Source organism: Xiphias gladius, chromosome 19, assembly GCF_016859285.1.
Source record: "Xiphias gladius isolate SHS-SW01 ecotype Sanya breed wild chromosome 19, ASM1685928v1, whole genome shotgun sequence".
In the NCBI taxonomy this organism is placed as follows: Eukaryota; Metazoa; Chordata; class Actinopteri; order Istiophoriformes; family Xiphiidae; genus Xiphias; species Xiphias gladius.
The window spans coordinates 7,586,942-7,611,047 of record NC_053418.1 but is presented as its reverse complement, the minus strand read 5'-3'; the positions used below and the strand labels follow the sequence as shown (position 1 = coordinate 7,611,047).

Below are 24,106 nucleotides of genomic sequence, written 5' to 3'. Positions count from 1 at the left end.
AAAGCACTGAGGAAGCCAACTGAGGGGTCTTAGCGTTTTAAAGCGTGGGACCAAGCACCTAACACTGGATAATCGGGAAATTTAACGTAGAAAAAGTTACACAGCGTTAATGCAGGAGGACAAATCCATCCGCTCAAAAAGTTTGCTTGGATTCTTCAGGGACAACGAGCCGAGACGAGTTGGTGTCATTTGTAGTTAAGTGTATGCAGTCATTCTGTGTAACATAAAAATGCCAGTAGCTCCAATCTGTCACACTGTACTATGTGTGCAATATTTTTGTGTAGATTTTTCCCCTTCTTTTTCCCTTTTTGTCTCACTTTTTCTGGTTTTCTTCTCCCCCTGCCTCACTCTTTGTCCTTTATTCTATTGCTCTCTTTCTTTCTCTCTCTCTGCCTTTGCCCATCTTTTTCACTCTAAACTTATTCCTACGTGCCCACGCACCACAACCAAACCAGCCTGCTTATTCATGTTGCACTGAGGTATCACTTTATTTCTCTGCTATTATTTTTTTGTGAAGTCGCCTCGGTATGATTTGCCCCAGACAGCACTATGCTGTCCCACCCTCATTATATTTTCACACTCTGCTACCCTAGGACACAAAGATACACACACACACATTTTCTACACAAACCAACAGCTGTGTGTGTGTATGCCTTGTGCCAGCAGAGGTTCAATGGAAACCCTCCCGTCTATTTTTGTATAAACAAACGCTGTTAACTTTTTCTGTATTAAACCAGACTCCTATTTTTCCCTAACCTTAAGCAAGTGCTGTGAGTTCCTAAACATAACCATAAAAAGGTTTAATAAGGCTGTATTCACTACAAGTGGATATTGTGTAGCCAGATTTGATATTTCGGTGGAAAACAAATAAGTTGTCTTTGAACATTTTACTGAAATTTTCAGTATCAAAATATTTGGCAGTTGTCAATACGTACATTAACAGTTTATCCTCATTACATGAATAGAAAACGTAATCCGGTTGCAATTACATTTTCTACACAACATATTTGGAGTTGCAGTTTAGTTTTACATAAAGGTAATTTCTTGGAGACAGGGTTAAATCTGAAGTCTTTTGCTATGAAGCCAAATGATCATTATTTTTAGCAGCAATCAATAGTAAAAAAATTACAAAACAAATAAAACAAACAACATAAATCAGTATTTAAAGGTTAATACTCAAAGTGATCGTAGTGGCCTAACAACCCACCAACTGTCATCCGATTCTGATTAATATGTTGCTAAATCCTTATTGGTGCGCAGAAGACAGTGACATTACCTTTTTCCAACGGAGCCCCGCCCACTTCAAACCAGAGCACAGAGAAAAAACAGAAAAGTAAAAATATCCAATGTGAAATAACCAAAACTTCTAACTTTGGAGGAAAATAAAGTGTTTATGTAGGATCCCATCACTAATAGTAGAAAGCTGATTAAGAAAATACATTTTCAGGGCCTTAAGTGTACACATTTTAACTATTGGCAACTTTTTTGGTAACTCATCTACAAACTCTGTGTAAAGGAACCAAGCTCTTCCTAAACTCTACTCAACTCAACTCATGTCAGCATTTAGCTAACACTCATATTCAAAGAGTTTATGACAAGTGATCAGTTTGTTGATTCTGTGCCTTGCACAATATAATGCTGACGAGCCAGACAGTGGATTAATTGCAAATACTGAGTGATGGAGGATAAAGGGTAGGGATCTAAACTCCTTCACATCACAGCAAACTCAGTGAAACCCATTGTCCTCTTTGGAAATTATATACTGAACCAAAACCCCAGTAATCCCAGGCTCCAATGTCTGGTAGATACACCAGGAAATAAATAAAAACATGAATGTAAATATATGGAAATAAACTGCCAAGGAGCAATATGTCAGTTTAGATATATGCGTGTGTAATACTTATTGCATGGTAATAAAAAAAGTGATACATTTATGTAGAGCCCTCGGTGATGCTGAGTCTATTAGTCTTGTATACACAACTCAGAGCTAATGTGTTTATGCTCATTTCTCCTTGTACGGAAACTGTTAAGAAACACCATGTACTGCGGTGTATGATGTGTCAGCGGGTTGTAATGCATGTGTGAATTTATGTGAAAAAGCTTAAGGATGTGACTATATGTGCGTGTATACAATATGCATTTCACGGGTCAACATGTCTTGGTCTTACATGACTTACTTACTCGGTTTCCTATCTTGACTTTAATAGATGATCAACTGCTTTGGATTTCAGTTACAAAATTACACTAAGTAGTCACTTGCATTTGTTACCTGTTTTATGAAAAGGATGTTTTTATAAATATAACACAACTAATCTTTTTCTTTCCTTTTTCTCCTCTCCATTCCATCTCTGTCTCTTTGTCATCTTTTCATTTTCACTTATTGCTTTTTTCCTGCTTTCCTCTCTTCACCTATCTCTCCTCAGTGTCTGATAGCCAAGCAGGAGCAGCAGGAGGTGGACCAGGAGGAGGGCCAGACTTCTCCCAGCCCCGTTTCTCATCCTCTCTCCCCACCTACCTCCCCGTCCAATGCCAGCTAAGTGGTGCTGACTCTGCCTTCTTCCTGCGGGAAGCCAATCAGGACGTAATGCGAAACGGCAGCCTATCATCGCGGACTGAGCCTTTCTTTCTCCACCAGCTGGAACCAGGCATTGCAGCTACACAATCGCTGCCGAGCGTCAATTGCAGCTATGGAAACCTGAGCATCGAGCAGCCAATCCCAGTGGAGCTGCTTCAGGGTCCACCACCGCATGTGCTGCTGACGACCAACCAGGTGACCCTGAACTGGAAGGTCAAAGGTCAAGTGGTGGTGCCCAAAGTAGGGTCAACAAGGCCCTGGATACAGGTATTGGCAGTTTAATGTTTTACTTTGGATCTTCATTTAACTTTTTACTTATGAATCTTCTAATGCAATTAAACATATACTGAAAATGCCGATCCAATACAAGAAGCATGATCAAATTCAACTGTAATTAGAAGATTCCATCTATCAGTTTATCATGTTTGTCTAGTCATGGAATCACTCATTGACTACTTGAAGCTTGTTAGACACTGTCAGATATTAAAATGGATCCATTATATTAATTCAGAGGAAAAAAAATAAATAAATAAAAAAATGTAAATATATATATATATATATATATATATATATATATATATTATACACACATACAGACATACACACATACATACATACATACATACACACCCCTGATGTGATAGAAAGATGCTCTTTTTTTCTGATTTAAAAAAAAAAAAAGTGTTCAACCTGCATTCAATCATTTTGGCCTCTTAGCAAACAGTTCTTTATTTAAACAGAAGAGAAAAATCTTTTCATGAATTACAGTAGATCATTATATTCCATGATCACATGAATCATAATTTTGGTTTACTATTACAGTGTAAGCAAGATAACATTCATCTTTTTTTTTTTTTTTTTTTTAGTCAAGTTTCTTGTTGGCTATCTGTCCATCTACTAATTGACCAATTATGACATTTAATGTATTTGTGTTTTCCTCAGGTACTGTTTTACTTAGTAGGGCGGCGTTGGGATGAACCTGACCCGCCTCCTCCATCCCTCCTGCCATGTGTCAGAGCTGTGGCCATCCGTGACACCAGCGAAGCAGCACCCTCGGCGGGCTGCCGACTCATGGGACCATCTGGCATCTGTGTTGTCCGTCTGGAGATTCCCCCAGCTTGGTTTACACCACCACAAGTGAGAAAAAGACCTCCTGAAGTGACTCTACCATCAGTGGATGTGTATTACTCAATTATACCAGTAGAAGGGGCTGGTCAAGAGTGTCCCTTCATTGTTAACGAGCCGTGGAGAGGTCAGAGCGCAAACGTCGGGCCTCTTGGAGGTCTGGGCGTGGGTGTTGGGGGACAGTGGAGCGCCCTAGTCGATGGGGGTCTTCAGGATATGCTGAAAGCTGGTACTGTGGTAATGACCGTGGGCCCGGTTTCTGCCAAAGGAGAAAGACTGAGACTGGATGAAAATGTGGAGGTTCTGGTGCCACCCAGCCCAGTTCGGCTTGGCAAGACGGTGGCGTTTGGTATCTACATGAGGACGGATTCAAGCACAGAACAGTTTACATTGAGGTGGGAACACAAATGCTTTCATTGAACTGGCTTCAGTTTTATTTAGTATTCTGTTTTTTTGCAGTTTTTCTCTGATTCTTTTTTCTATCATTTCCACTTGTCCCTTTCCTCCTCATCCACACCTTCTCATCTCTCAACACCACCGCCTCCTGCGGTTGATGGCTGTCACCTTTGTATACTCAGCCTCTTTCAGGAGCCAGCAATGCAAATAACAACCTCATGAATATTCATGACCGATCCAAGGAGAGAAGAAAACACAGAGAATGAGAAGCGGGAGAAGGAAAGGGTGACTTAGTGGGACTGAAGGTTGAGGAGACAGGGAAATGAAAGAGAAGGCATAAAATCAGAGTAGATCCTGACTTCTTAAACTGAAAGGTGGTATCCAAAATGGCTCTTAGGTGTGCTTTAAGAAGTAATCTCCATGGTTTCCCACATTAGCAGCAATACATTTTCATGGGCTTGTATCCCAGGAAACACATCTTTTTGGTTAATAAGTTTACAACCCCTGATCTAAACTAAGCATGCATGTCTGCATCCCATTTCTGCCTCATCATTTCACCGACTTTAGGGAGAAAAATGACAGATGTGGATATCAGACCATATCCTAAAAAACATTCCAGCAGTATAGTGGCTGGATAGAGCATTACCATAATATACTTTCATGAGGTTAGAACTATTGAGAACATTTTAGAGAGCAAGTTTGGATACATTTTTCAGTATTCACTCAAAGAAAAAACCCGAAACACACGGAACACGGTATTTGGCAAATAGTTTTTCAGATTTTTTCATTTCCACTGAATGTTTAAGAAATTGATTTTACATAATGGAGGCTGCACATTTGTGTGTATTTCTGCATGACAATAATAGTCTTCCAATAATGCCTGTGAACCAGAAAGAGGATGTCAGATATGTTGTGACGCCTTTGGAGAATGTCTGTTAAATTGTCTATCCAATTTCGTTTGACGTAATGAATGACATGATGTAAATGAAGAGCAAATGAAGGTTGAAGCACAGAGGTTTGGGATTGATCGGCACCTACAGCATGAGGATTGTAACCTTTACTTCTTAGTTAAGAATACCTCAAAGTAGCTTATGTTTTTGCATTGCTGGTGAGGATTGCTCGGTAGGTGTAAGTGTAACTAACAGTAGTCAAGGAATGTTTGACTTTTCTGGTTGCTGTTACAATAATGCCAATCAATGTTTCAAATTATGGATAAACAATGATTTTAGCCCACTTTGTTAACTGATCATTTCTTTTTCAGCTTTTTCTCAGCAGGCTTGACAGCTAATATACATATCTTGCGGGGTGTTCCTGGTATGCAGTGAGTACTTATAAAAAGTGGTCTAAGGAAGGACAACCACTGAACCGGCAACAGTGTCATGGGTGCCTTACGCTAATTATTGTGTGTGGGGAGTGCAGGCTGGCCTGAGTTGTCCAATCCCATAGATGAGCTACTGTAGCACAAATTGCTGATAACCTTAATGCTAGCTATGATAGAAAGCTGTCAAAACGCTGTGCATTGCAGCTTGCTGCGTATGGGGCTGCGTAGCTGCAGACCACCCATGCTGGCCCTTGTCCAACGCCAAAAGTGTCTACAATGGGCACATGGGCATCAACACTGGATCATGGAGCATTAGAGGTAGGTGGCCTGGTCTGATTATGTTTTCTTTTACATCATGTGGATTGTCGGGTACATGTGCGTCGTTTACTCTGGGAAGAGATGGCAGGAGTATGCACTATGGGAAGAAGGCAAGCTGGCTGAGGCAGTGTGATGCTCTGGGAAGTGTTCTGCTTGGAAACCTTGCATTCTTGTGGATGTTGCTTTGAGATGTATCACAAAACCAAACCTTGGATAATGTATCCTGCCAAACTGCAAAAATTGTTCAGAAATAATTTGAGGAACATGACAAAAATTTTAAGTTGTTGACTTGTTCTCAAAATTCCCCAGATCTCAATTTGATTGAGCATCTGTCGGATGTACTGGAAAAGAAAGGCCGGTCCATGGGGGCCCCGCCTTGCAACTTTGAGGTCTTCAAGGATCCGATGCTAATACAGGTATCTTGGTGCCAGATACCATAGGAAACCTTCAGAGGTCTTGTGGAGTCCCATACCTTGATGGGTCAGAACTGTTTTGGCGGCACAAGGGGGAAACTATACAATATTAGGCCAGTGGTTTTTGATCTTGTGGCGGATCGGTGTATATGCAATAGTAAAATGATGGATATAATCAAGGAATGTTTTCACTACCCTAGAAGGTAGATCAAAATTCAAAATTGATGCTGAGCCACAGGTTTATGTGATTTTTTTTTTTTTTCCATATAATATTCAGTTTTAACACAGCATTTAAGGCCAAATAGGCAGGTGTTTTTACATAGTCTGGCTAATTAGACCTCTACTTGGTTTGAAGGTGGGTAGAACCGGGACTTCATGTAGTAATGTGTAATTCGACCCACCCTAACAGTTGCAACAAAGCTGAAAGGGGAGTCACTCAAGCACTCTCTGATTATGCTCAAGGGTCCTGATAGTACTGTCAGACTTGACTTTGCCTGGTGAAATTTACTCGTGTAGTGACAGAAGCATCGGTAGGGTTTTAAGCATAAACTGTGGGAGCTAGCAGGTTAACAACTGCAGTCCACAAAGTGTAAATCAAACTTAAAAAAATAAATTAAAAAAATTAAAAAAAAAAAACAAAACAAAACACTTTACTGTTATCAGCCTCTGACACTGTCCTTGCACTCATTGTCACCTGAATGAGAAGTCAGTGGCAACCCCTCTCTTAAACTGGCTGGACATGAGAAAGCCTTGCAATTTATTGTGCTTCATGAAATCACCTATGTGGGTTTACCATGAATTTGCAATGTCCTTAAGACTGCACTGTACTTCTACTGTTACACACACACACACACACACACACACACACACACACACACACACTTTCTGTCACAGCTCAGGTTTAGGAGAACGTGATAGCACAACTAAGAGACACTAGTAAAATTTCAAAACAGTTCACCTTTATCAACACTCAGCAGACAGAAGCAGGCAAGGGCAAGCAATAGGCGAAGTCTGGGCGTAGGCAGTGGTCGGTAACAAGCTGGCAGATAAACCAATCAAAAGGTGCACAAAAAAGGCAAAATCCTGGCTGGAAAGCACAATAGACAGTCTGGCAGGGAATAAGTGGGTATGGGCCAGTTTAAATACTAAGAGCTGATTAGGGAATAGGCAACAGGTGAGTAGGTGGGTGGGGAAGAGTCAGGTGGCTGAAATGCGGGAAAGCCCGGGTTACTGCAGGGCAGGAGGGCGTACCAGGGTCTGAAATGACAGGAGAGTAAGTAATATGGCAAAGGCAGGTGGAGAATAAAGGAAAGCACGAATGAACCGTCACTTTGATTGCAGAGCATTGCATCTGCAAAGTAATTACGTAGCACTAGCATAAGTTCTTTCATATGATATGAGTGGACCTCTATGTGGCAGCAATACACTTGTGCAATTGATGGGTTCAGACAGGATATTTGAAATGAAGGGAAGCAGCTAGGAGCAAAGGCAGTACACATTACACACTTGGGGTATGGAAGATGATCCATGGCGATGGGGGTTTGTGATAATACACTCAAGACACTCTTGCCTATAAAGTAGAAACAGCTATATTGGTCTGATTTAATATACTGCAAATATTTCCTACATATTTGTTAATAGATGATAAAAAAAAAAACAATATTATGAACAGGATCACAGTTTTGTGTTTCTTTGTACACAGTCATTCCTGAACTCATCTGAGAACACTGGAGGAAAAGCACAATTGGCCAGACTGCACTGCACCTTGTCCCACTACCTGCTGAAAAGCACACACATACACACGCTCACACAGACAGAGGGATAGTAAATAAATAAATACTCCAACATCCTGCGCACACTATTTCTCTCTGCCATGTATACATAGAGAACACATACTTTGTGACAGTACATTCACAGACTCAGGCACTGCACATGCTTGTTTGCTGTGTCTTATACTGTATGTATGTGTACTAAGCACACGCACATGCACACACATGATCAGGTTGCCTCTTTGGTTCCCCCTACAGACACTTTGTCTCTGTCTTTATTGTACAACACCCCTGTTGTGTGTGTGTGTGTGTGTGTGTGTGTGTGTGTGTGTGTGTGTGTGTGTTGGTGTGTATGTGTGTGTGTGTGTGTGTGTGTTCGTGTTTGTGTTTGTGTGTATGTGCACATACACGTGGTACTGCTACAGCAAGATAGTGGAGGAAAAAATCACCTTCTCCTTTTTTATAGCATCATATCTTCTTTTATTATTTGATATTTTATATTTCAGCATTTCCTGCTTCATTGTATTCTATTCTATTCTATCAGATATTTGTTTATTCTTATGTGCTGTGTTCACCTGTGTCCATCCTGAAGAATATCCAATTTAAAAATCTCTAAGCATGTATTCCACTTATCTTTCTGTTCTCATCTGAGTTTAGATGTCTGTGTTTGTTTGTCTGTGTGTGTGTGTGTGTGTGTGTGTGTGTGTGTGTGTGTGTGTGTGTGTGTGTGTGTGTGTGTGTGTGTGTGTGTGTGTGTGTGTGTGTGTCCGTCCGTCCTACCTGCAGCTCTTGCCCTCTGACCCAGCACACAGTCCCATGAATAATCTCCCATGTAAGAAGTACAGTCAGACATGTAATAAGGCTTAAGTGGATCCCATTCCTGAACGTGAGTGTGTACATGTGCGTAAGTGTGTGATGCATAATAAGCCCTAAGTGTGCTCCATCACACTCTAGGTGATGTGATTATGATAAACTGCTGGGGAGATGGGGGGGAGCATAGAGAGAGGACGAACAAGAGAGACAGACACAGACAGTAAGGAGAAAGAAGGAAAGGAAGAAGAAAAATCGAAGAAAAAAAGGAGGGTTTGTAAAGGGAGAAAAGGATAAAAGCACAAAGAGGGGAAGAGAAAAGCTTCTTTCATTTACATCTTTTCTTCACTCTACAACTCTTCCAGAAGAATGAGATGCAAGGACAGGGGGATCAATTCAACACACATTTGCCAAACTGGATTGGGCATCCTTGCTGTACCACCTTTCACGATGCTTTTGTAGTCTCACAGAACCATACATGATTCTGACATTTGTGTGATGACCCTACACATCTGTAGACATCTAGTTGAAACTGTGGTTGTGGATGTCTGAGACATGTCTGAAACATTAAGTTACAACGCCAAGTCTTCTTCTTCCAATTCAGGTACATGTTGTGTTTGAGTCACGGCTTCTACTTTGATCATTTTTAACCACATTTAAGGCAAACCTTATCATAGTTGTCCCAAGATCGAATACTGCATTTCTCTAAAAGTTACTACAACACTACTTTCGTTCATTTCTCATGCTTTTATTCATTTCCTTTCATGGAAGACGACATCAAAATAAGATGTGAAAATATATATGAGATCAATCAAACCATCACTAATATTTTGGATATGTTTTACGTGGTGAATTGGCTTGTTGGCAGTTAAACCAACTTCAGTCCAATCATCAGCAGATTATTGAAGTAGGCACATTGCTTGATAATAATGTAAGCACATTAGAAAAGCCACACACATTTTTCACCCGCCAAAAGATAATTTCAGCTCATTTTCTATATAAATTCCTACATTAAAATTCGATGTAAAAAAAAAAGAGAGAGAATTATGTGGACAAATGCACAGTTTCAACTATATTTACTGGTGCCAAAAATTATTTGCTTCTATATTCATTTAGAGGATGATGAGAGTGTGTAGAAACAGGTTAAAAAAAGGAGGAAATGGCATAAAAAACAACTGTGTTTCTCTAACTCTCTGAAAATGATACCAACAGAAAATTAAACATCATGGCTGAAAGAACACAATGGACATGTGAAACATGCGCTAGATGAGTCTTTAATTGCTTTTTGACACTGTTACTCAAGATTAGATATTAATAAATAGTCAAAGAACCCTGAAGATAATGGGCCAGACTTAAATTCACTCTCCCAGTCTTTGTGCCACTCTGAAAGGAGAAAGTGGAGAAAATGAAAAGGAAAGACCTTTTCATTAATTAAGTAACACCAGAGAAGGGAGTCACTGAGTTTTTTTGTGCTTATCATATTATTCAGATCACACTGGACACATTTAACTTGATTTCTTCAGTAAGAAATGGGCTATTTCTCAAAAAATTGTTATTTGTCACCCTTGTTATATCATCATTTTCTATTTAAATCGTATTGCTGCAGAATCCAGTTATTAAATAATTTTCAATGCAGAGGTTCCTACCATGTTTCTAGAGTATCTCATGTGATGGTGGGGAATGTATATTTTTTGTAACGCTCTCTGCTAAAAACCTCTCTTCTTCTCCAAGATGCATTTTACTGATTGCGACATCCTCAAAGATGACAGCACAAGGAGGTTGTGGGCATAAGTATCAAATCAGGAAAAAACAGAGCGAGGGGTCCAGAATGCAGGCAATCAAGGGGGTTGCCGAGCAGGCCTATGCTTTGGTGTCTTTACAGTGAACTGCCAAAAGACACTGTCAAACAGTATGTCCATCGTCTCCAGTGGTATTTTGTTTTAATTTCCTTTTCCACTTCGGTTCAGACTCTTCAGGTAAAGTGCGACTTGTCCTATTACTGAGTTCATCCTATACTTATTTAGCTTTTGCCATAATGGAATCACATCTCTTCCTGCGTGCCAGATAAGGACAGACCTACAACCAAATATCTACAAAATAAAATTTAGAAAAGCCTATATGTACTGTCTTTGGGCTGATTCATTTAAAGAACAACAACGCAGTGAGATGGGACATTTTGAGGGAAGTTTTCTTTCATCCTTTATAAATGATGCCAAGCGCTAATATCCCTAATGTTTGGGCTGCCCCATATTTGTTGATGATTAGAATAATCAGCCGAGGAGCCTCCGATTCGAACTTCATGTTGTCAGTCAAAGCATAACACTTTGTTCTGATGTGTCATTGCACACAGAACAACACAGGATAACGGCAGGCTACAGAGTTTCACAAACACAGCATTGTCTCAAAAATACCTTTGTCGTCTATATTGGAAATATACAAAAAGAAAGTGGAAATTTGTATTAGGGAAAGCCGAGCAGCACGACATGGAGCAGCAAGCTGTGCACCCTCTTTCTTCAGCCTCGCTTCTGTTTGCTCCGTTGCTTTCTGCTCCAATGCTGAATGCTAGTGATGACGGCTAATCTCCTGAGCCAGAACGAACTGCGGCACCGGTGTCAATAAAAAGGGTGTTTGACGTCATGTCGGCCCAAACTACCAAAACTGATCTGTCTTGGAAAAAATGGATTCAGGTAGAGCCCTAATCCCTACAGTTTTTAAGGCATGTAAAGTATTTTCTACTGGAACGTCCACAATATGGCGTTTACCTCAGAACTTTCCTTTTCATGCGTTAATCCCAAACCAGTATAGCAGATGATGAATTGATGTTCCATGCAGCTCCAGCCAGTAAGCATTCAGTCAAAAAGTAGTAAACACATTGTCTAAATGTGAGGAAGCTCTTGCCATATAAGTTTGATGCTTTGAGTCTTTGTTCAGTTAAGCATTTCAGCATTTTTCAGCAGTGGGAATGTTGACAGATTGAGGGTCAAAGTGATTAGTATCTCCCTCATTAAAAAGCTGTCATCTTGAACTGTGTGCTATCGTTGTTAGGTTAGTTAATTAGTGAGATGATTACTGATGAGGGGATAAATGCTATGTGTGTGTGAGATATATAGATAGACAGAGGCAGATTGAGACAGCAATTATCAAAAGGCAAACAAAGTTTTTTCTCTCTGCTTGTGTTCTCTCGTTTTTCTCTATTTTCTCTCACTCTGTCTGTTTTTAATTTACTTGTATTATGATAATAATAATTTATTTTTGGTCTGTGAATTTGTATGGCAACTGAATCACATTTATTCTCTCTGTGTGTTTGCCCCTGTGTGGTGTAGGGATTAGTGGATTTTTCCTAGGATCAGAGGGGAGATGTACTTCTAAGGACCAGCTAGTTCTCTCTGGTGGTTACACCGCACACACTTTGCTCTCTGTTACTCACTCACACACACACACACACACACACACACACACACACACACACACACACACACACACACACACACACACACAAACACACACACAAAGAATGCCCAGGATGCCTTTATTCCACAAAGCTCCACCATTGATTTCACCTCGGATACCCTTTTACCAGCAAGGAGGCAGAATCGATTTCTTTTTTTTTTTTTTTTTTTTTTTTTGTGAGTGTGTGTGTGTCTGTACGTGAGTGGATCTGTGGTCCTAAGAGAACACATGACATGTTATTGTTAGTGTTACTGTGTTCTTGCATTGCATATGTGTGCATGCGCTTTGGTATGCATTTGTGTCGTATGTGTATCATAGGTGTGTGTTCTCTGGGAGTGTGTACATACAATACTTTATGTTGAGCCAAAGGGTGTTTGTATCGTCTTCTGATGATGGGATCCTCATAGTCTTTCTTTTCCTGTCTGGTTCAGTCTGTTATCTCATTGTTTATTTGTTTGTGTGTCAGTGCCACATGTGTCAGTGTTTGTGTGTCAGTGTTTTATGTGGTCTTGAAAAGGCAGAAAAGATAAAAAAAATGAGAATTAGATGCATTTCTTTCAGTTGGAATGAAGCCAATAATTAAGCTTCTGGAGTGTTATAATAACCTACACACTACCAACAAATTGGTAAGAATTCCATTCACAAAATTTATCATGTTGGGTAAGTTGTTTTTGTTGTTTGATTTTTTTTTCGTCCTACTCGCTTTTTTCATCTGAAAATGAAAAGGTTTTGTCCTACTATATTAGTCAGTTTTTCCTACTATATTTGTTTATTTGATCTTCAACAAGCTTTTAGTTGTATGTGTTGCTAAAGCAATTTTGTATGCACATGGAGTGATTGGCAAAGGCAGTCACTCACTCCTCTTCTTCCTTCTCTTGTCCAAGAGTACATTAAGGTTTTGGGAGATTGTCCCATGGGTCAATATACTAGTAAAGTAAAGAAAACATAAACCCCAAAAAACAGCTATGTGTTCATGGCAAACTATGTGCTCATGGTAAACAGTGGAAGAACATGTGGTGGTTGACTTTCATTGCTACAAAAGCACATTTGGCCACATGAAACACATGAGTTAATGACGTTTTAAAAAACCACAACAGCTGTAACCTATGTTTTATTGCAAAAATAACAATCTTCATGCATTCAATGCTAGTCTTCTACCATCCACGTGACAGTAGCATTAAGTGCATTAGAAACAATCTGGGGAAACATGGATGATTCCTGGTGTCTGTGTTCTCATGACATAATGCAAAAGTGAGCTAAAAGACCCATTTTTGCAAAAATAAGTATAATCCATTTCATGTTTGTCTGTGTCCATGTCAGTGTCTCCCTGCCTTTTTCTTTTTCTGTGCTATATCTCTCTGCGCCATTGTTTTTCTTTACGTCTGGGACTTCCTTCTTCTATTTACCATATTCCCTAAAGGAAATATTTCATATTATCTGGATCAGAGATCATTTCTTCATCCATTCTCTTTTTCAGTCTCTGCTTCCTCAGAAGCAGCACTCTAAATAATCACCCTAGCCATCAAATTGGAGTCAACACAGCATGTACTCGTGCGCGCATATATATGTCTCTCTAACCCAGTGTGCTTGTGCAGCTCCATTATTCTCATAAAATTGCCATTTACCTGTTGTTTTAACATTCATCCATACAGTGGGTAAGAATATGGTTATTGTATTCAAACCAAATCAAAGAAAATGGAGCACATAAGGGGATGGTAGGGTAATTCTCCATATGACTGGATATTTCTTCTCAAGTTCATAGAATGTCATAATATTTTGTTATTCTTCATGAGTAAATGGCTAATTTGAAATTAAACAAGTAAATGTCAGAAAGGCTTTGTCAGGAATTAAGAATGAAGGTTATGTAGTGATAAAGGGACTGAGTATTAGAATAAGAAGGACTGAGCGGGAAAAAATAATATCCTAAGAATCAATCATCAATCATCAGTTATGTAGAGAAATATACAACTACTAAGAAAAAGAAAAACTAAATCATAAATGCTCTATATATTAGCTACCTGAGATGAAAGTAATCTTCCTCATATCCCAGGTGCTGAAACCGGCCATGTAAACCTGAAAGCTGTATTAGGTAATAGTTACTGTGTTAGCATTGAAGCAAATGACTCTGAGAGAGGGCTGCAAAACTGGTGATTCCACTGAGAATTTTGTAGCATTATGCAGCTTTTAGCCACGCTAGAGCCAAGCTCAATGTGTAAGATTGCTGGACTAGTAAACCAAAACAATTCCAGTTTGTAAAGAACTAAAATTCACACGACTTGTTAACAAGTTTAATATTTATCAAGTCTTCCTAAAGAGTCTACCTTTTCTGACTCCGAGTCAGAAAATAACTGTTTGCTAAAACGTTAGTCTTAACAGCTTGATTAAGATCAAGGTGTGATTTCATCTTTCTACCCACCAGTAGTAAAAAAAAAAAACCTCAAAAAAACAACAACAACAAAAAAAACACTTATTACAGCTTTAAGGTACTGTCAAGGAGTTGCTTGATCAAGAGTGTTTTGCCACGAGGTGGAAGAGTAAGGAACACAGTGCTCCCCTAGTAAAAATTTGCCTGGGTTCTTCATGTCATTTTTATCTTTATTGCCTTGAGTGGCACGGAAGTAGTTTGGGCACAGGGGCAGAAAACAGGGCGCTGAAGATATTTTGTTTTAGTGGAGCCTCATTGGGGCTAGCAGAGGTCGTAACAATGCCTGGCTTAGAGGTCCCAGTAGTTTAGATACTCCCGTGGCACCTAGACGCCTAGAGAGGTGCCCTCAAGATCGATGTAGTTGACGCATCGCCAGTGTGGGTCCACCAAGGTGATGTGACTAGGGTAAAGATTGGTAGAGCCTAGCAGAGCGTCCAGACAAAAGTTTTTATTAGCATTCCTGGATGAGGAAAAGGGAAAAATCTTTTGTTTTATAGGGGTTGAAGAGGATCATCCTGCACATACATTACAGAAGATGTGGGCCCAATACTGGGATATGCAAATTAACTTGACTTACATTAACTTGACAATTGACAGTGCACCATACATCTGCCAGCCTTGTAAAATAGCTATACTTACTCTCTACCTTCACAGTGTGAAATGTTGGATTTATTTTCATTCATCCTTTCAATATTTTTGCTGTACTTCCCTGCATCCTAAAACACATGTACACAGTCTCACACAGACACCCATTTATGCTCCTGCTAAAAGGTGATAAAACTGTTATCAGAAAAACTCATTCTGACTTTTTTTATACTTGGGGAGAGTTACCAAAGACTTGTGCACATGCACATGCATGTTAAAGCAATCATTTACATGTTTGAAAAGCATGTAGATTTATAAACCTATTAGTCTGAGTGTTACAGCAATGACTCCAATATTAGCTGACACACACACATTATGTGGTGGACGTGTGAAGCTGCTTTCCTTCAGCATTCAATGGTCTAATGGAATGCATTGAATGATGGCCTAATACCTAATTCCAGGAGACAGTCTGTAAAATTACTGCTGAGTCTGGGAGGTCAGACTAGAGTCTACAGTCAGTAACATGGTGGCTTAGTGAATACTACTCCTCGCACAGTCAGCAGCAGCCTTTATGTCCGTACTACTGTAAGCTAAGCTAAATCAGAGAATGATTACATATGAAACAAATGACAGTTGGTATCTTCTCTGTCATTTGCAGTGACTCTTCTGGTATCATACAGTCAAGTAGTTTTGCTAAGGAAGGAGGATAGGTCAATCTCAGTATGCTAGGCAAACTCCAGGGAGTTTTTTTTTGCTTTTTTATCGTTTCAGTTTTTCTACTCATGTTGCCCCACAGCTACAGGTTCATGTGTTATGAGGCTGTCGTCTATATGGCGGTGCAGCACAGCTTTAATGTTCGTTTGTTTGTTTGTGTGTGCGTGCGTGCGTGCGTGCTAATGCTACACTGGTGCTAAAAATGTGCTTCATTTGACTAATGTTACCTCAGTGTCTTTGGTGTGTCGGGCTGGCATTTCATTATCTATCATTTTTTAGTTTGCAAACCACATACTACTCGATATTGAAAAAGTGCAATAGAAAAGGACAGGGTTCAACCAGCATGCATTTAGCCACTGTGAGAGAGAAGCAACTTGTAAAAACTGTAGCCCAACTGTGAGGACAAAAACAGATCAAGAACTGACTGTTCCTGTGATGTGTTTAAAATAAGTAAATAAATAAATGGAGAAAAGTGACATGATCACACAAGCTTGTGGAGCAAAAAAGTATAAAACGAGGGGGGAAAGTTGATTGAGTCTGTGGTTAAAAAGTTCATAAAGTTAATAAAATTCATATGAAGTTGGGTTGGTGGCTATAAAGTGAATGAGATTTTACCATTCACTGTGAAAACTCATTAGAACACTTTACACTTTAGGGGCAGTGGGAAGATAAAATCACAGTTAATTAAAATATATACGAGGTAGTGAATTGTTTAAGCATGTTGAAGTTTACTGTCGTTGCATTTAGATAAATCTACACGTATGCACTGAAATATATACAGACCAAAACTGCGTGTCTTCTAAGCCGTGGTAGCTAAGAGGGGAAGAAGAAAACCACAAGAATATAACAATAGTGCATGTTGACTGCAGCAGTATGTCTTCCTTGAGATTTTTTACTGCCCCTCCAGGCCAGACAGGCTACATTCTACCATGATATGGAGAGGCAGCTGCAAGAAACAAGACAAGATTATATGTCCAATTCTATTGATAAATTAGTTTTATATATTACACATTGATGCATTGATATGACCTATTTCCTATTGTAGACTAGGGACATGTTGTTTTCCTCTACCATGCCACTTGTCCCAAGGTTAATTTACTGGAGCTCTGAAATGTTGAACTGTTGGACCTGTAGTTTTACGCAGGGTAACTGCTGAAATTGTTATTAAAGACCTGAATGGAGCTGATCTTTCATTAAGGAGAAAAATATATATTTTTTATTGCAGTTTCAGGGACCTTAGGCATCACTGTCATTAATATAACTTTTAAATATGACAACCCCTGTAAACTCTGCTCTTACTGGCATTTTCATGTGTCACTCTCTGGTATGGACTTGAGAAGCCAGCAAAGCCAATCACTAGCAAAATATGGTAAACTAGTTAACGCTCTAGGACTAACACACACACGCATCAACAGCTGCTCTCTTTCTCTCTTAAACCCACACAGTCATTCAGTATTTGTTTATTCCCTTAATCCAGTCAGCGCTATCATGCTGTCTACAGCCTCCTTCCTCTACTTTCTATGCTCCCTACCCTTCAATTTCCCTGTCACCGTCTCCTTGTCTTCCTTTTCCTTCTCCTGTTTTCTCTCTCCCTCGGTCATGCATATTCATGATAGCGTTATTTGCATTGCTGGCTCCTGAAAGAGGCTGAGTACACAAAGGTGACAGCCATCAACCTCGGGATAGCGCCGGTGTTTGTGTGTTTTTGGGGCTCTGCATGTGTGTGTGGGTGAGAAAAATAAAGAGGAAGACATAGAAGAGGAGAAGAATATTAGGAGAGAGTGAAAGGAACGGAGTCAGAAAGAACAGTATTTTCGTATTTGTAGTATATTTGTGTGTGTATTTTGGCTGTCACTTGCAAAATGATTGAGATTATCACTGAAATTATAATTACTGTGTCTCTGAGTGTGAATATGTTTGAATTGTATTTAAAACATTTTTGGTTTTTGAACTCAGTTATTGATATGACAGTGATCCTCTTTGCACACGCACAGCTGTGTTTGCGCACACATGTTCGTTAAGCTGTCTCTTGAGACAAAGATTTCCCCATCTCTCCCTGTCTTTTGACTGCTGACACTCCTCTGTCGCTCTTCCCTTTTCCCACATGCCTTTATCGCTCTCTGAGTCTGGGCCTGCCAACGCTAGTTCAAGGGTGCTTGATATTAAAATGCCTGGCTGGTTATTGTGTTTTGTTTGTTGTTCATGCCAATCCTTGTTGCAGGGTAGAAGAGCCCCATTTAAAAACAGAGCTCCTCTATACAGCTCCTGTCTTCCTCTGCACTGGGGATGCACCAGTTGCTCGGAGTAGCAAGCTTTAAACAAAATGGTATATTTGTGTGTTTTTCTGTGTGTTTGAGCATTTACCTCTGAGTAACCCCAGAAGTTCTAAAATGGAGTTTGGGGACAAGTTTGTTTTTATTTTTTCAAGCTGGGGGGAAAAGAGTTGATATTTTTACAAACAGAGAGAAATCCCCTCCTACAGCTTTCCACCCTTTTTCCCAAATAACACTTTTATTTTCTTGGCCTGGGACCCAGGCCTCATGAAAACATATTTTATACTTTATTGTTCTGGGACCCACTTGAAATAAGCTACAGATGTTCCTATTGTAGAAGACCCACATTTTACTGCACACTGGCTGAACTGCAGCCGCACTAGCTCGTTTTGGCTAGTTTTTTTCTTCCAAAAAATTGCGTTGTTCTTGGAAATAATTATGGATATACTATAAATGCAGGACAGGAGGATAAATGCAATTAGGGACTCTTGGGATCCGATTTCCAGTTAAAAAGAATACTTTTGGAGTATTTTTGGTAGCAAAGTGTCAAAGCTGGTTCACTTTTCAAATAGGAAAGAAGTTTTAAAATGTATTCCTTATTCCCACTTCTTTCCCCCCAGTAAGCAGTAAAGAAGAAGTGAAGAAAAATAAAAAAGCCCTGTAAGCACTGATTTGGCTCCAAAATAGCTAGGTTGTATGTCTAGATTTAGTACAGTATCACCATTGGATCAGTATCTCAGTATGTAGTTAGGAAAGGCCTTCATCTTAAAATTAAATTAAAGAATTAATATGTAATGCAGACAACTTAAAATATTGTACCTTTCAACTAAATTTAGTTGCTGTTTAGTTTTAAATGCAACTGAGCATCAATATTTTGTTCCCACTGGAGATGAATAGGGGCTTTCTAAATAATTTGCAAAGCTTCTTGCCACAGAATATTCACACTCACATTCCTCTCCACAGATTTACAAAATCATAAAGGACAGTTTACAAAATATTATAGGAAACCATTAAAGGAAACCTGTGATCCTCATCATATCTTCTTAAGGCAGAAGTATTGGCTGTCAGATACATTTAAATTGTTGAACAATTTTGCTTTATTAGGCTTCATGGATGTTTACCAGCCTTAGTATGCTTAAGTAAGCTAACTGTTGCCTGCACTGTGCGACTCCACTTTGTAGGAAAAAATCAGACTGGTTTTTGTGGACTTGGGCCCTGTAGGTCCATTTGGCAATCCATCCACTCCACATCCATCCTCCCCTCTTTTTCCTTTTTCTCTTGTATCTCCTCTTCTGCTTCTTCATTGCCTCCATCATTTGGAGAATGCCTTACGCCAGATCTGTGGCCCCATTGTGATCACAAATTTGAGATCTTTATGCTGACTCTTGTCTAAAATTTCCTCCATTGTTTGAGAGTGACACCATTCTTTAGAAGCTTTAGAAGTAGCTTGTTTTTCTGCTCGATGCATTGAACATAATTTTCTGTCAATCCCATTTCCTTACAATTATTCCCTTTCTGCTTTAGTTGATTTTTCTTGCAAAAAAAAACTTACATTTTTCCTGCAAGTTTATCCAAACTTATAATTCACAATATTGCTTCTCCTTCCTTGCAAAGGATGACTCATCTCACCGTATCATCTTGGTAGATCAGTGCCTATGGTTTCTGCACCACTGAACTCTGAAATGTGCATTCACCTTTGTCACCTTTGCCTTTGGTTTATGCACTGCAGCCCTACTATAATATCCCTCTCTATGTAATTGTCGACGGACTGTTCTTGTTGACACAGTCGGATATTGTCCTGAACTGACATTCTCAGTCACATGAGGAAGAGTTGCTTCTGTTTTTCCTTACACATCGCAGTAATGCACAAGCATCACGGACATCATCGGAATTTCTGACCCTATTTACTGACGTCTTTGCCATAGATCTGAATGCAGATGTCACTTTAGTCACTGTTCCTATCGAAAGACTAGACAGTTGAGCAGTCTTTGTGTCTGAAGCTCCGGCAGTCCGGGCCTCAACAATGAACCCTTTTTCAAAGTCACTTAGATCTTTTCCTCTTTGCATCTTGATGTAAAATCTGCTCAGCATTTTTATACATGCCACAGAGCATGACTGGATGTTAATTGCTTAATTGTACAATGCAGTGCATTTGCGTGGAAGCATTTGCATTCGTTATGTTTGTGATGTCACCTGTCAGTATATGTATATATATCTACACATATATATATATGTGTGTATGTGTTTGTGTCTTTGCTGGCTTTGATAATGGGAGAACAGTGCTAAAACACACCTCGATTGATTTTATATTTATAGTCTTTCTACCTTATGCATTGTAACTTGCTGAAACCTGTAAACACATGCTCACAAATTGTCAACATATTCTGTATGCTTGTATGCAGATACACTTTTTTCCTGAAAACATTTTGAGAAAATGATTAAGCGTGTTGTATAGCTGGGTTCTTCTTTTATTGTGGTTTAATGAGTATTCATTACTATCATTCATATAATTTTTTACATGAATCACTTTCAGATTAGTTCCTTTTCTTTCATATCTTTACAACCAAAAAGGCCATGATGCTACAGTGGCTACAACCTCTTCAACTTTCTTATGCAATTTTTGGTAAATGTGCTATCTTTAAAGGCTTGTTTCTCATAACTCCAAAAAATTTACTTGGAGAAATAAAAAGGCAAGTTTTGACTATTTTCTTCTCACATGATAACCCTGTTTGTGCTTGATCAAGTGTGACTGTCTCCCTCTCCCCCTCCAGCTGCAATTCAGCTATTGAATGGCTGTCGCATTTACCCACTGAGCCAGTGAACAGCATCAAAACTGTACAGACATTTTTTTCAAATACATGATTGCTCACCTACCATGACAGTAATAGGCTATGTGTTGTTGCAGAAAGTGCAGGTCCAACAAAGTAAACAAAAATCAGCCTCTAGAAGTTCCTTCAGGTGTCTTGGTTGTAGTGGCATATGTTTCTCAACTGTCTCTCCAAAGAAGAAGCCATAATATCAGAGAGAAGACCCGAGTAATAGTGAGTGAAAGTGCTTAAAGCTCAACTAATCTGTACCTAAGATTTCCTATCAAACCTGTCCACTGATGTGAATGAGTTTGTTTCTGAGCTGTGTAATCTTCAAATGAAAATAAAGCTGCAATTCTTCATTCCAGTCACGTTACATCCCCATAGATTACATACAGTTTAGTGGACCTTTAACATAAATTCATAAATCTTTCAAGTACTTCTTCAAGGATCCCAACAACAGTGGCTATCACTGGGTCTTTTCTTTTCTTTTCTCTGAGCTACATAACCTTAAAAAAGGTCGCAGGGATTTTCTGTCACAGGGCACTGTTGCTCTTGCCCTTGTGGCCTAATCTAGTGGTTGCTTATAATGTTGTGATCTGGGAAATTCAAGCTTACTTTACTGTCACACTGGATAAGAGTGTCACCTCAGTTCCTAAAACTTTAATGATTAAGTTAATTATTAATGAAGGAATTGAAAAGCCCCTGGAATTCTTTTAGATTTCACAGTGTGTAAGTTGTTATTGGTGCTTCATTCAGACTGTGTCCTACTGGATACTGAGTTACAAAGTATCCAGCACACTTTCAGTTTGTCCTTTTAAAGATGCTACACATGTTCAGAGGAATTTGATGCCTTTCTTCCAATCTGACAATGAGACGGTTCTGTGACTGAGCTTTCTGTGACATGTGTTTTCATTGTTGTACACCTATAACCATGATCATATGAAGTCAGATTTTTACAGTTAAATCAAATGCTGTGTTGCTGTCTTTCATTTATCTCTCATCCTGGCAGTTTGATCAACTGTAACACACTTTCACTCCACCAGTCTACTTCATTTTATTTCTGTACAGCTTTCTGTCAGTGTATTAATGTTGTAATATTAGTTATTTTAATGTCTGCTCCCGTTTTTACCTCTGTTTATTATTATCAAGTTTTTTGTGTGGCAGTTTGGCCATGATGGGCAGTTAATTTTTGAACTTGATTGAAAATCTCATTTAGAACAGATGATTCCCGTTGTGGGGGTATAACATAAAAACATGGCTAGCTCCATGACTGACCGCAGAGCTTCCTGTTTGCTCGTTTATCAGAGCTCATTTACCCGGCTAATCTCCCGATTAGACTCAGTGAAAACATTAGCCTAGCAAATTAGCACTGATGAATGGGCTATTACTCATAACATCCCCCCACGCCCAACACACAACCCCAGTCTTTACCTTTTCATCTTTCCTTGCCAATCTTTACCATCTTGTTCTATGGGACCTACTGCATTCTTTGTTTTCAACTGCGAGACTCTAGGGAATGGTAAATACAGTTTTATTTTACAGTACACTGTATGGAATTGAGAAAAAGTGTTCCAATCTATATAAATATTTGAAGAGGGAGCTCCACCATTGGGCCCTGAGTAAGATTTAACATTGCTGGTTGAGCAGCTGGTTGGAAAAGCAAAGGAATCACCGATGCCTCTAGACTATTTTCTACAGTCTTTTCTACTCCTATAACCCTTTGCCTCTAAAGGTTGTCTGAATTCTGTTTTATATTCCAACCTCTATGGAGGAAAGCCACTTACACACACACAAACACACACACACACACACACACACACACACACACACACACACACACACACACACACACACACACACACACACACACACGCACACGCATACAATACATGCTGTGAGCGTGTGTGTGTATATATGTCTCACAAGGACCTGCAAATGGCACACAGCCATGGATATATTCAATACAGGCACAAACAAAAGAATATACACGTCTAAATGGTGGAGTCTCTACATGAACATGCACAGAGCTCCAGGGCCTGCTAAGCTTTTTTGTCTGCTAGTATCTGAATCCCTCAGAGAAAAAGAAAAAAAAGGGAAAAAGTTTGAGGAACAAGGAGAAAAAGAGTGCGTGTGGACAAAAACCTAGGTGTGGGAACAGATAAGGAGGAACAGAAAAGGGAAGTCAGGAAGTGAAAGCAGTATCCATCTCCTTCATTTCTCAGTCTATACTCCATCTGTTACTGACTGTTGTTTTTTTCCTTCTCCCTTATCTTATTATCTCTTCACCCCCCCATTTTTCACAATTCTCTTGTCTATTGTCTCTCTCACTTTATCTCTCTCTTTTGCCCCTACAATTTCTCCTAATTAGTATTTATTATGTATGCTGCACAGTCAGCTAATTAATTGAAGTAGTCATCTTGTGATTAGTTGCTGCACATCTTTGTGGAGGGACTCAACTATATCTGTCCATGGAACACGGTCCAAAAAGATGTCTTACACCAGTGGTTCTCAAACTGGGGGGCGGGAGCAAAGAGCCACTGCGGGGTGGGGGGTGGATGACCAGGAGAAAAAGGTCGAGTGAAACTAAGTTGAATTAAAATGATTTATGTAGGGAAAATAAATTTAGCTTTGAGGCCTGCATCACTGAAGTGGTTCCTTCTTAGACCTGACTGGACGAACTTGCTTGCCTGTTAATTCTTTTGGTATGTTTCCTATATAAAACCTTTACTATTAAGCTGTTCAAGTTGTTTGGAAGTTTCAAGAGGGGGAAATTTGAGATATTTAAGGGGTTGGTTCACCCAAATGACCAAAAAACAACACACAGATTTTTTTACTTACCTTTAGGGGTCTCTCCCTGTGCACATTGTGTTGATGCATTTGATTTACAATGATGTCTCTGTATTATCTTCTTCAAAACAAGATGCTAATGGTATGATCAAAAGCTCCAGAACAGAAACGGACGTTGAGTTGAAATTGTTTTCTCAACTGAACTGTTGTTTCTAAGGTCAAAAAATGAATTTCGAACCTCAAATATTTTTCACATTTTCAATTCCATGACAACTGGCAAACTCCATCTGCTGATGAAGATTGTGTGATATGATCTTGATCTCAGTTTCCCCCAA

The 24,106-nt window shown here is 39.4% G+C and overlaps 1 protein-coding gene across 1 annotated transcript in view; it reads left to right on the top strand.

The window, feature by feature from the left end:
* Positions 1-24,106, top strand: part of si:dkey-215k6.1 (transmembrane protein 132C) — a 178,685-nt gene that overhangs the window by 3,762 nt on the left and 150,817 nt on the right. The window contains exons 2-3 of the mRNA XM_040154637.1: positions 2,424-2,842; positions 3,518-4,095. Of these exons, the coding sequence (XP_040010571.1) occupies positions 2,424-2,842; positions 3,518-4,095 (997 nt within the window). The remainder of the gene's footprint in view (positions 1-2,423; positions 2,843-3,517; positions 4,096-24,106) is intronic.